This window comes from Schistocerca serialis, chromosome 9 (genome assembly GCF_023864345.2).
Source record: "Schistocerca serialis cubense isolate TAMUIC-IGC-003099 chromosome 9, iqSchSeri2.2, whole genome shotgun sequence".
In the NCBI taxonomy this organism is placed as follows: Eukaryota; Metazoa; Arthropoda; class Insecta; order Orthoptera; family Acrididae; genus Schistocerca; species Schistocerca serialis.
In genome coordinates this window covers 207,403,209-207,417,634 of record NC_064646.1, presented here as the reverse complement: position 1 = coordinate 207,417,634, position 14,426 = coordinate 207,403,209, and the positions used below count along the sequence as shown (strand labels likewise).

General features: G+C 40.6%; 1 protein-coding gene across 1 annotated transcript in view; it reads right to left on the bottom strand.

Annotated features, from left to right (window-relative positions):
- LOC126419472 (odorant receptor Or2-like) overlaps positions 1–14,426 on the bottom strand; it is a 51,616-nt gene that overhangs the window by 17,711 nt on the left and 19,479 nt on the right. The window contains exon 3 of the mRNA XM_050086660.1: positions 1,743–1,844. Coding sequence (XP_049942617.1) covers positions 1,743–1,844 — 102 coding nt within the window. The remainder of the gene's footprint in view (positions 1–1,742; positions 1,845–14,426) is intronic.

The window sequence follows — 14,426 nt, the reverse complement described above, 5'->3', positions numbered from 1 at the left end:
TTCATTATAAATTAGTAACCGTGGAATAAAATATGGAAGCTTTTCTCTTGGTCCACGTAAATTTCTTGTGCCACTCCATGTGCAGCTATCTTTTGTCTTTCAATTTCGAGAGGACCTGCAATCATTTTTACATTACAGAGATCATTCATAAGTTACGTGTCATCATCCGAAAGAAAACGGCATTAAATTCCACAGTCAGTTTATAGATTATCAAAAGAACTGCCGTCCAAGCTAATTGTAGGTCATAGTTATTTTATAGTTGCTACTGAAACTGTTTAACAATTTATGCAAAAGCGTTCACGGTAGAATCAGAGAAACTATATTTCATGAAAATTTTGTAACGTTGCCTTCATTGCTAATTATTTCAAGTCAGAACTTACAGAATGTCAGTATTTTCGTTACTCAGTTACCTTATGTAACTTCAATCCGTTTAAAGAGTAACGGTGACGTTAAAATGTTCATCTATTTGAGGCCTTTAGCAAGTACGATTAATAAAGGAGATTACGAAGATACAGCGAAAACTGGTACACTTCGTCAATATTTAATTTAGTAAGAGCGAGAACTTTAGGGAGTTATTCATTTAACTCTAGTGGCAGGCGTTAGAAGAAAAGCAAACTGCTTCACATAGAGATTTCCATGTGACAAATTGCAGGCACCCGTATACATTCAACGAAGTTTCACAACAGTTATTTAAAGACACGAGAGCAGCTACTGAAACCTCCTGACGGTCATTCTGCTGTTGCACCATTCACGAATACAACAGGGAATAAACAGAGGAAATCATATTTCTGTAGGTGCGTACCTCCACCAGAGACCTCAAGGTGATTTGCGGAGAAGACATGTAAACGTACATGTGAAGTTCACATTTAATGAACCAAGATTTCTCATTCAAATGTTTGCTGGATTAGATCGTAATTGACTCCAAAGTCTAAATCTCTGCCGTCCCGCTCAAAGAGGGCAGCTTACTACCCTTCACTATCCATTCCGGAGTACCACACTAGCATAGCTGCTCGGCACACTACCAAATTCTGCGCACAGCAACTTCTGGTTGCAACCTAGCTATATTTCAGTGTTAGCACGTGAGGACATCTAATGTTATACTTGACGACATCTGATGCCTCCAGCACTGTCTGTTGCCCAGTTAGCATTCTCTCAGTTTAACATTTTATCTTATTTTATTTCACTGTCTTTTATTTTATTGCCGGCCGGGGTTGCCGAGCTGTTCTAAACGTTACAGTCTGGAACCGGCGACCGCTGGTTTGAATCCTGCCTAGGGCATGAATGTGTGTGATATCCTCAGGTTAGTTAGGTTTAAGTAATTCTAAGTTCAAGGGGACTGATGACCACAGCAGTTAGGTCCCATAGTGCTCAGAGCCACTTGAACCTTTTTTTTATTTTATTTGTTTTTTTGGGGGGGGAGGGGCGTTTAATAAGAGAAGAGATGAATAGCTTGAACAAATCAGTAACGTATTTCGTTGGACAGAAAGCGGATAATATCATGTTTGACTATTCGGGTGATCGTTACTGTCAAGGTAAGGGCATAATGAGGTCAAACATAGACTGTTTCAACGTCTGTCGTAAATCTATTTAGACATGGCTTTTAAAAAATTGAATATTTCCACTGACTTTATGAATTTCTCGGACGCAGAGTTTGTAAATGGTAAATTAAAAAAGAAGTTCCTTAACGAAATTGACGTTGATGTTTCTGGATTCTCATTGTCAAATCTCCAACACGTACTTACCTGCTCGGTTACATTGTGTGCGGCCCAGCAGTAAAGGAACACGTGACTACTTGGTACCGGAAGGAAAGAGGCGCACATGAGAACTGCACTGAAGTCTGTACTCTGTAAAAACAAAGATAAAAAATGCATCACAGCAGAGAAACTGAAGTATGGAACCAAATAGAATATCGCAAATTGTTAAGATGAGAAAATCAGTGTCAAAGGAGTGCCTTAAACAGTTTTACAAATAGTAGTTAACAATACATGTATGATCACCTCAGACGTACTTTTGCTTATAAATTAGTCACCTATCTAATATCTGCTGTCTAGCGCCGGCCGAAGTGGCCGTGAGGTTAAAGGCGCTGCAGTCTGGAACCGCAAGACCGCTACGGTCACAGGTTCGAATCCTGCCTCGGGCATGGATGTTTGTGATGTCCTTAGGTTAGTTAGGTTTAACTAGTTCTAAGTTCTAGGGGACTAATGACCTCAGCCGTTGAGTCCCATAGTGCTCAGAGCCATTTGAACCATTCTTGTTGTCCAGCTTTGCCACTGATAACAGCAGCGACGCGACTTAGCATGGAAGCAATGAGAGCGTGGCAGATTGCTGGGGGGGAGGGGGGGAGTTGCCACCACATTTGCACACACAACTCACCTAATCCCAGTAAATTCCGGGGAGGGTGACGATGAGCTTTGACGCCACGTTCAGTTGCATCCAAGATGCGTCGATCGGCCTCGAATCTTGTGAGTTGGGTGGCGGGGCAGCACATCAATTGGAACTCATCTCTGAGTTCCTCGTATCAGCCCATCACACTCCTTGTGACAAAGCGCAGTACCTTGTTGAAAGATGCCACTGCTGTCGGACAACGTCATCCTCATGAAGGGGTGCACATGGTCTGCCACCAGTGTACGATACTCCTTGGCCATCGTGGTGCTCTGCACGAGCTCCACTGGACCGATGGACGTCAACGTGAATACTCCTCAGAGCATAATGGAGCCGCCGCCGCCAGCTTGCCTCCTTCCCACAGTACAGGGTCAAGGAGCTGTTCATTTCGAGAACAACAGACTCGCTCCCTGCCACCTGCATGGCGCAGAAGGTATCGCGATTCATCAGACCGTCCGGCGCTCTGCCACTGCGCCAGCGTCCAGTGCCCGATGGTCTCGTGCTCATTTCAGTCATAGTTGCCGATGCCATGCTGTTAGCATTCGCAAATCCATGGGTCGTCGGCTACGGAGGCCCATCGTTAGGGGCGTTCAGTGGACTGTGTGTTCACTCTTGTACACTGCTCGGCATTCAAATCTCACTCTAGGTCCACCACAATTCGCCGCCTGTCTTGTTTCAGCAGTCTCCCCAGCCTACGACGTCCGAAATTTTAATGAGGTTAGCTGCCCTACCCCACGATGTCTGGACGTGGTATCACAGCGGTTTCGCCACATATCGAAGACACTCACCACAGGACTCGTCGAACTCCGGACAGGCCATTCAGTTTACTAAAAGTTCCTGCGGAGCCTGCGGCCCATCACAATCTGCCCTCGGTCAAACTCAGACAGATCGGGCGCTATCCCCTTTCTACATACGGACCGAACTCTCACACCATGAGTGTGTCTGACTAACAGTCAGAAGGACAGACTTGCATAAGGTGAAAAAGCGTGGAGAGTTGAATCAAACAAGTCTTCGGACTGATGACCACGTACGCTATCCTCATATCACTATTCACCACAGAGCAGCGTAATTTCGGTAAAAAATAAAAGCACTTTAACACCGACAGATGTGATATAATTATATAAAGTGCCCCTCTCTACCCTGAAGAAAGCCTCCGTAAGCCCGCCGAAAAGTCGCTTATTCTACTGTTTGTAGTAATTAGTTTTGACAGGACAGTACTCCTACTAGGGCATTAACGGCACTGGTAGCATTAACGGCGATCTGTTTATTTATATACGTCCTCATTATCCACTGTTCCTTCGAGGACAAGGGATGTGACGAAAATGGCTTAGCTACGGTTTAAGTATTGTTACCACAGGCAATCGAACATCCAACCACTGGGTAGAAATAGCGATATATGAGATCGTGAGGACAAGCTGTTTAGGTGTGCTCATTGATTAGCTGCCGAAGAAAATGACTGTGTTCCAGTGTAGTTTTCATCCGACAGGACAAGATTATCCTCCGAAATATGTAAGATTTTGGGACATACACGGTGTTCAAGCATTATGACACAGTCTTGCGAATGAAGCTTTCTTTATGTTCACGTTTGCTTCCGAATATATACTGAGGTTCTGGAAATTTGGTTTTGCCTTGGACTAACACTATTTCTTCCTATTAAATAAAGAAATATGTTTCAGTGAAGCTTCACCACTGTTTTCATTGATATTCAGCCAAATATAAGGAAATTTTGCATGGTATTGATTAATGTATCTAAGAGGATTATGGGTCATTTTTAACTATGTCTGTCAGGTTACCTAAACGCAAGTGCAGGGACCATGACATCTGTAAGAAGGTGAACGGCGTTAAAATTCAAAATTACACACCGAATTGGGCGGAAAACTTAAATATCGACAATGACACTGGTGAGATGCTGAAAAATCTAAAGTAGCGGTGGGTGTGAAAATCGAAAAACATGAAAGACAGCGTTGGTGGGAAATCGATAAATACGTGATATGGTACTGGCAGGAAATTTTAAAATCCAAGCTGACGGTGCAGGAAAATATAAATAAATATCTTTGCATCCTTTAAAATGAAGTAAACTATCAGAGTGTTGTATTTTGTCAGACATTAAAACGAAGCAAAGATGTTACGCTGTGAAAGTAAAATAAAGAAAGCATCCATTCAAACTGAAACAGCCTTTGTTGCGTAAAACGAGGAATCCAATTAGTATGTAGCCCACAATATTCAGAGATATCCAAATGTGTTACAGTATTTCCACGCACAGCAGTTATGTCATTTTCTTCATCATCTGAAGAACCACCATGTTCAAAACCTACTTGAATGATCAGCTCTCCTTATCGAAATTATGTAACATACACACATACACACGCACACACACACACACACACACACACACACACACACACACACACACATCTGTAACCCCATGTAACAGTGCTCACATTATAATCTGGAATGTAATGCCTATCATCTTTATTCGAAAAGAAGAATTTTTTTATGCAACGGACAGACAACTAGCAGCATTCTTAGAAGGTACATGAGGAGCAGATGCACCTAATTTTCAAATGAGCGTTACTTGTAACGAACATTTTGTTGATACTAAACAGACTTAATTTAATGTTTAATGAGCCAGTTAGAGTAGGACTTTCGCTATGGATTTTTACCAAATACGTCTCCAGCAAAGGATGTAAAACTGTGTTAGGAGGTTATCAGGTATTTTGATATTTCTGGTTTCCCTGTAAATAACAGATATAACTTGTCAATTGTAAATAAAGAGAAGGCTGATTATTCAAAGATGAGTTGAACGGAGAATCTAATACTGAATTTGTTCGTCAGTGAACTGAAACGTTTGCATTTGACACTGCATCAGGAGGAGAAGCACAGACAAAGATTGTGAAACAGTTTTCTGTTAAGGATTTAATCTTTGATAATTAATGGCAATCTGCATAGAATTCCAATGTTAAAAGCAATGTATGGTATGTTATTCAGACCCTTCATGACTGCCTATTAGGACACTAACGATGCGGCTTTTAAAAACTGCATACAAACGTTCCCGTGCTAGACTCCCATGATAGATCTCAACACACTTTGTGGATAGCTTAAGCGTTATTTATAACTGGAGCCACTGAAGTCTTTTCTTCACTAACAGATTGCTAAATGGAGGTGTCATAATATTATATTGCGCAAAATCTCCCAATGAAACATGTACAGAGGACAGTATCATGACATGACTTACTTCTACTAGTACACAGATACCTTTATTGCCTATAATTCCACCTAATCAGCGACTCAGTAATTCCGCAATCCTAAAGTATGCCATGTATCGATGAGTCGACAGAAATGTTCGTGTAATTTTCTCAGAGAAGCCAGGACAAGCTGTATCTCGATCCTACAGACAAAAATACTCTGCCCGCTATTTCAGACTGACCGATGCCTGATCTTTCAAAGTAATCCACAGGTGTACCATATTACGGCAAGCCGAGAGTCACATGCATTGTCGAGCAAGCGTGAGATAGGTAACAAAATGAAATGGTTTATAGAAAAGTCAAACGTTACTTTGTTAAGCATGAGTTATATCATTAACTACTGATTATAACGATCAAGCGTTATTAAAACATCGAACAAATCATTTGGTTTCTATTGAACACTGCATCTGTTTTCGGAAAATTCAGATCACTCAGATACTTTTGAACATGACGTTAATGTACACAAAATTCAGATCGTTTGGTATACATTTGAACATGACAGTCTGCGTTATTGCATGTCTGCTCATCTTCAACAGCGTGGCACCGGTAAGCTGCGTGTGTACCTAGCAGTGAGTTACCGCACGTAACCTGACCTGTGATTGTCTGTTAGTTGCCTTTTGGAAGCCGCCGCTGGCGCGTGTCTTGTGCAGTCTTACATTTGGAATTCGAGTTCTGTTGATGTTCTGGATGTACAAACGTTTTCTCGAGATAAAAACGATTCACTTCTTCTATGAAAATATATACTATAAGAAACTGCATTGCATTTCTTGTCATGGAAACTCAAGGGCATGTCGCTTGTTTGAGTGAAGTTATACATTTCAGATGTCGATATTTTTTATTTTATAGGAGAGGAAAACAGAGTGACTGAACTTTTTCTTGGTGTTGTCCAGGTCTTCATAGTATTTTCGGGTCTCTGTGCCAATAAATTTTGCTGTGGTGACAATGCGATATGGCTTCCTAGTGTATCAAAGTGGAAGCACACTGGAATTTGAGACACCTGTTTTTTAATTTCAGAAACAGCCTTTATTAATCTTCGTTCGGAGGAAAAATAAAATATTATTCGCAGGTAATCATTCTCCGCGTCGTATGTACTAGTAGTACAGGTTCATTTCGTAACGAGTTTCAAATAAGTGGTATGACTTGGAGATCTGTATAATACCGAGGAGACAACATGTACTACCATAAATAAACCATGTATGCAATTGAAAGCCGGCCGAGGTGGCCGAGCGGTTCTAGGCGGTACAGTCTGAAACCGCGCGACCGCTACGGTCGCAGGTTCGAATCCTGCCTCGGGCATGGATGTGTGTGGTGTCCTTAGGTTAGTTAGGTTTAATTAGTTCTCAGTTCTAGGGGACTGATGACATCAGAAGTTAAGTCCCATAGTGCTCAGAGCCATTTGAACCATTTTTGCAATTGACAATTGTTCGAGTACACATTCCACTGATTGATTCCAAGATTGATGTGGACTGTAGTTGTTATGCTTATGGATGACCATACAGTCACATAAGCATTTCATACCTCGGATTCAGTTTTTCCAATTTAAATATAAAACAGTTCAATACGAAAATACAGGTGCAGATATTCAGTATGCCACTTTAGGGTGCTCACTGGACGAATCACTATGTTAATTCTTTCTTTATTAATTTGCTAACACGGAAATTTATTTTTCAATTTCACATTGCGTTGGGAAAAGTTTTTCTACTTCAGAAAGTTTATCATACACTACCGGCCATTAAAATTGCTACACCAAGAAGAAATACAGATGATAAACGGGTATTCATTGGACAAATATATTATACTAGAACCGACATCTGATTACATTTTCACGCAATTTGGTTGCATAGATCCTGAGAAATCAGTACCCAGAACAACCACCTCTGGCCGTAATAACGGCCTTGATACGCCTAGGCATTGAGTCAAACAGAGCCTGGATGGCGTGTAGAGGTACAGATGCCCATGCAGCTTCAACACGATACCACAGTCCATCAAGAGTAGAGACTGGCGTATTGTGACGAGCCAGTTGCTCGGCCACCATTGACCAGACGTTTTCAATTGGTGAGAGATCTGGAGAATGTGCTGGCCAGGGTAGCAGGTGAAGATTTTCTGTATCCAGAAAGGCCCGTCCAGGACCTGCAACATGCGGTCGTGCATTATCCTGCTGAAACGTAGGATTTCACGGGGATCGGATGAAGGGTAGAGTCACAGGTCGTAACACATCTTAAATGTAACGTCCACTGCTCAAAGTGCCTTCAGTGCGAACAAGAGGTGACCGAGACGTGTAACCAATGGCACCCCATATCATCACGCCGGGTGATACGCCAGTATGGCGATGACGAATACACGCTTACAAAGTGCGTTCTCCGCGATGTCGCCCAACACTGATACGACATCGTGATGCTGTAAACAGAACCTGGATTCATCCGAAAAAAAATGACGTTTTGCCATCCGTGCACCCAGGTTCGTCGTTGAGTATACCATCGCAGGCGCTCCTGTCTGTGATGCAGCGTCAAGGGTAACTGCAGCCATGGTCTCCGAGCTGATAGTCCATGCTGCTGCAAACATCGTCGAAATGTCCGTGAAGATGGCTGTTGTCTTGCAAACGTACCCATCTGTTGACTCATGGATCGAGACCTGGCTGCACGATCCGGTACATCCATACGGATAAGATGCCTGTCATCTCGACTGCTAGTGACGCGAGGCCGTTGGGATCCAGCACGGCGTTCCGTATTACCCTCGTGAACCCACCGATTCCATACTCCGCTAACAGTCATTGGATCTCGACCAACGCGAGCAGCAATGTCACGATACGATAAACCGCAATCACGATAGGCTACAATAATACCTTTATCAAAGTCGGAAACGTTATGGTACGCATTTCTCCTCTTTACACGAGGCATCACAACAACGTTTCACCAGGCAACGCAGGTCAACTGCTGTTTGTGTATGAGAAATCGGTTGGAAACTTTCCTCATGCCAGCACGTTGTAGGTGTAGCCACCGACGCCAACCTTGTGTGAATGCACTGAAAACCCATTTGCAGATCACAGCATCTTCTTCCTGTCGGTTAAATTTTGCGTCTGTAGCACGTCATCTTCGTGGTATAGCAATTTTAATGTCCAGTGGTGTATATGTACAATGACTAGGAAGACATACCGTCTTTCACATAGGATGCACCTTTATGTCATCTTTAATCATCATCGCAACACTCTGTGAACTGCCCCACCCATTAGAATGTAGAGAGTAATGGCAGTCAACTTGTCGATTGACCATCATTCGCCAAAAGATCATCACTGAACCATCTAGCTGTAACCAGGTGGTAATCCCTCTAAACTAACCATCATTGTCTCACCCAGTGGTTTGGGGTGCGTAGTGGCAGCCATCTTTTACACTAACCATAATCGCCCTACCCTGAAAAACAACCATTAGTGCTACAATAGCATCCATGTTCTTATATTTTTCATATATATTGTTAGAAAATATATAACAAAGACGTAAAAAGCTACTTGAACTCCAGAATATATCAAAAAAGGGAAACTAATTATCACTCTAGGTGTGTCGCTTAGAATTATAATGTACATATTAGCACACTGCAAATCAGATTAAGAACTGATAATAAATGTTTAATTCTCGACAAAATATACGTACGAAACCATCGTTGCTGTAGATAAAGTCAAACTGAAGCTGAGTTTGTGCTAGAAAAAGTCCTTAGACACCTTTTTCAACCTCTGCAGAGATTGGAATAAGTACTCCGTAAAAGGATAGGTCAAGACAAAAAATAAAGCCAAAGAAAACAATGCACTAATGAAAACTGAGGGTTGAGATATTGAAGAAGAAGAAGAAGAAGAAGAGGAGGAGGAGGAGGATTACAGTGGGAAACATGATGACGATGTAGAAGAAGAGGATAATTACAATGAGGAAGACGCTGTCCAACAAATCGTCTACAAATCTCGAATTTATCCGTCGGAATAACCCAAATAATCTGGTAGAGCAGTAGGGTTTAGTGATAGCTTTGAAGGTGACAGTCAATAATTCATATCATAACGATATCATCTGAATATGAACTTCGGGATGAACCGATTATTTCTTGAAGTTAACAGTGTCTGTGGAAAATAAAGACTCAACTGCAGGACGGGAAGCTAGGTATGAGAACATGTCGTCAGTTGAAAGATATCGACGAAAGGAGAACGTCGCAAATTCGAAAGATATAGAAACAGCTCAAGTAATTATCGTATATCGGAAGCACGTGTTCGATCTTGGCAACAGATGGTGACAAATCGCATATGATTTCAAAAGACAACTGAACATATAAGCAGAATTGTAGTGATATTGTGAAAAGCTGGCTGTCACAGAAGGTGAGAGCTTCTGTGCCTCTACGCCCGGCAACGAATAGATCAACACAAACCTAGAAACTTGGACACATTGAACATAAACACACAAAGCACAAACAAATTCAGCGCATCCAAACTAAAAACCAATGGCACACACTCACCTACAACACTAAAGCTACTCACAGATTTGGAAACAGATCGAAAAACAAGGACCGAAAATAGCCTGCAGAACAGACAGCTCTACAGATAAAACTTAGGACAACCAGTACAAACGCAAATAACACACATCTGGAAGCTATCAGCTCAAATGTCAAGACTGCAGTTCAGTTTATGTTGGACAGAAAGGTAGAAAATACAGCACCAGACACAATGAACACAGAAGGGCACTTAAGAGGATCAGCTGTCATTCTGCATTTGCATATCACCTTATAGGTATTAATGACAGGCCAATGGACACAAACACTAACCTAAAATTCCTTAAATTCAGCCACAATGCCCACAGAGATTCGTCATAGAAGAAAATTAACATATAAAAAACGACACAGCAGAAGTAAAGCAAATTATGAATGAATATAACGCACTTGCCGCGGAACCCTCTTCTCAGCTCTGAAGGAATTATCAGAAGATCAATCCGCATAACACACACACACACACACACACACACACACACACACATCGACGCCCAGCTCCATTTGGTGAAGTAACAAATGAATATTAAACACCCCGTAGGGGCATGAGAAACTGGAATCAACATTAAGTGAGAACACTCAGTTAACATACACACATCCTCCCCTGTGGCTCACCAGCTCACAAAAGTCAGTGAAAACCAACGTATCCCCACCGTATTTCCAAAGCCAGTACTTTAATCAAGCGAATGATAATTGAAAAATAAAACAAGCAATCCTTGATGACAGTTGAACATGACATAATGACATTAGTAGAAATATTTAACATTATCAATATCAAAACAGGAATAATTTTATTTTTGGCTTAACGTTTTAGTAAATATACGCAACATAATACAGAAAATACCTAAATAATTGCGGATGAGTAACTGAAGCAAACTATCAGATAAAATGCAAATATTAGACACACACATATACATTAGATATTACTTGTAAGATATATTTTTCTGTTACTAATTTTGTAAATGTAAATACAATACTCAGAACTGTCTGATTTATAATGTCAAATTTCTATATATATTATTTGACAGAGAATAATTGAACCCAATGATGATGTTGGAACTTCACCAACACAAGTCAGTGTGCTAAACAAGAAGAATTTACTGTCGCTGAAGGCAGAGCCACAATTCCACAATCATATTTATATTCCTCGGAGAAACGGCCTATTGACATGTAACAGAACAGATCCAGAAAATATCTCTCCAGATTCTGTATTTCTGGATTTTCAGAAGTCTTTGACACCAGTCTTCACAAGTGGATTCTAGTCAAATTGCAAGCCTTTAGAAGGTCGTTTCAGTTGTGTCACTGGATTCGTGATATTTCATCGGTAAAGCCACACATCGTAATAACTGGTAGGAAGCCAGTGAGTGAAACAGAAATGATTCCTGGTGGTCCCCCAAGGACTGCTATAAACTGTCTGCTACTCCAAAGCTATATAACCGATTTAAATGCAATCTGGGTAGCCCTCTTAATCTATTTGTAGACGATGCTATTGTTTATCATCTAGTAAAGTCATCAAAAGATCAAGAAGAATGAATTCAACGAGATGTCTACGTGGTACAAAGAAATGGCAATTAGCACTAAACAATAAAATGTTAGTGTTCACACAGATTAGCTTCATTAGTTGTAGTGAGCTTCATGTTGAATGGACCTTTTGCAACATAAATAGTAATGGCATGAAATGAGTCATTTTACGTTAACATCGTAAATGAAATTGCAAGTATGGCAATTTGATGGAAATTTAAAAGGTTTTCACTTTAAATATACAGATGTGGGTTAATAATTATTACCCACCACGTTTTAGACATTATAATAATAGGAATCCTTCTATGGAACAGAAAGAGTTGTCATGTAGAACCTTTTTCAGTGTGTTTTTAAATTTTGCTTTGCTGTCTTTCAGACATTTTATATTACTGGATAAGTTACCAAAAATTTTAGTTCCTGCATTATGCATGGCTTTTTATTAAAAAGATAACCTTAATGTGGAGTAATGAGCGTCACTTTTCCTTGTGGTATTGTAATTATTCTTGTGTGCTGCAGTTAATCATTTACAACAAACTTATTAATGAGTAAATATACCATGAAGCAGTAGTGAATATACTTAGCTCCTTAAGGCCACACACTACAAGATAGTCATGGGTGAACACCACTCGTCATTCTTACAGCACTTTTTTCAGTAATGAAAACTTTCTTTCTTTGAGATATGGCATTATTCAATGAAAATATGCAAAATATGTCAAATTGCTGATTTGCAACGAGTCTAAGTGCAGATGTGGCTGAACTACAATGTTTTAGGAGATACAATATGTGCTTTTTTCAGTTTAATTTCTCATGAAAATGGACACAAAAGAATTTTGAATTTTCCACGAAATTTGTTATTTTCTCACCATGTTTTCACTTAGTACTGGTGTAGTACCCATGTAGAACTAAATGTGTTGTGTGTTTTTAAGATTCAGATGAGACTATTAGAAGAAAATACAATCTGAAGAATATCGTTTACCATTTCTTCTGTTTTTGTATGTATGTTTAGGTTTATTACTAGTGTCATTCTAATTGTTGTATATCAGACACAAGTTGGTTTACATAAAGGGTGTTCGGAAATTCCTGTTACGAACTTCTAGGGCTTGTAGAGGCAGTGAGTACATAATATTCTGAAAAGGAACCCATGTCCATAAACGTATCATTTCCGTTCTGTGACTAATTCAGTTTAGATATTTAACTCATCCACTTCATCTTGAGGAACTGAATTAGGCGTTAAGCAGAACATTTATAGATCGAAATGAAAGGTAACCAAACATTCATTTATCACTTAAGCATATTTTTTTGTATTAGTACTTAAATATTACTTGTTTACATTATTCCAGAACGAAAAGTACCCACCATACTGTATGTACAGAACAGCACTAATGTATTACAACAGCGACTCGTTGTGGAGATCACCAACTAAGTTGCGCACATTGTTCTTACGAAGCATGTTCTGCTAAACACTCTCGATCCCACTTGATGTCCGTTCAGATTCTAGTGCAGTTGGCAAAACTAGAGCCAGCAGGTCTTCCTCTGTCTCTACATACATCTCTATATTAAACTTTGCATACGACCCCACAGGAAGTGGTCCATAGAAGTAAATCCCCTCTTCCCTATTGTATACCAGAACAAGCAACCATGAGACTTTTTCTCTTTCCCTCTGCTGACATGGATGTGTTACGCATCAGAACTGAAACTGTCAGAAACGGTAAGTTTCAGGACATGTGTTCCTATTCCAGGTCCTCTGTACTCGCCCCACTCTATAAGTCCTAGAACTTTGTAACGGGAATTTCCGCGCCCCTGTATACAAGGAACAGTAATGGACTTGTGACTGATCCTTGTGGAACCTCATGTACGAATTACTGTAAGCATGACTTTCTGAACTCCCTTAGTTAAGTATCACATTACACATTGGTTGGTTTTACCATCAACGCCTTAAGACTTCAACTTATCTAGGAGGCAACTGTGATTCTCACACTCAAATGCCTTAGACGTGTTACATAAAAATACTAACCATCTTTATATTATTATTAAGTTTATCGAAAATTTTGGCGAGGAACACGTAAATGGACTCTCATTAGAGCAACTCTTCTGATATACAAACTGTGGTTTTTTGAGGACATTACTGTTGCTCAGGTGAGACACAGTTCTGGTATACGTAATCTCCTGAAAAAGTTACAAAAATGATGTCAGTAATGAACCTAAAAAGGTCCTTTAAACTCGGTTACTTAAGAACCGAAGTCCTGGAGGCAACTGACACCATGACTCTGTTTGTCCCTCTTTTCAGAGATGGTTGGGAACTGCTGCGATACAGAATGTATAATTAAACGCCATATAGCCGTCTAGTTTGCAGAGTTATTTTATTTGGCTACTAGTTTCGGCGATTTACTACGCAGTATGTTCTAACAGTCGAATCATGATAGTTGAGGGTACCGCTGTAACTACTAATACCAGTACTGCTGACCTCTGTTTTGATCACAACCGAGGTGGAATCTTCCTACACGTCGGTCAAGGACCTGGAGATGGCGTGGTAGATCGCCGAAACTGGTAGCCAAACAAAATGAGTTTGAAATGTGTTCAATTTGACGTCATGACACCATGAATTCTGCAGGGCTGTCCATAAATCCATAAGAGTACGAGGGGCTGGAGATCTCTTCCGAAAAGCACATTGCAAGGGATCCAAGATACGTGCAATAACGTTTGTTTCTGGGGAGTTTGGTGGGCACCGGAAGTGTTTAAACTCACAAGAGTGTTCCTGGAACC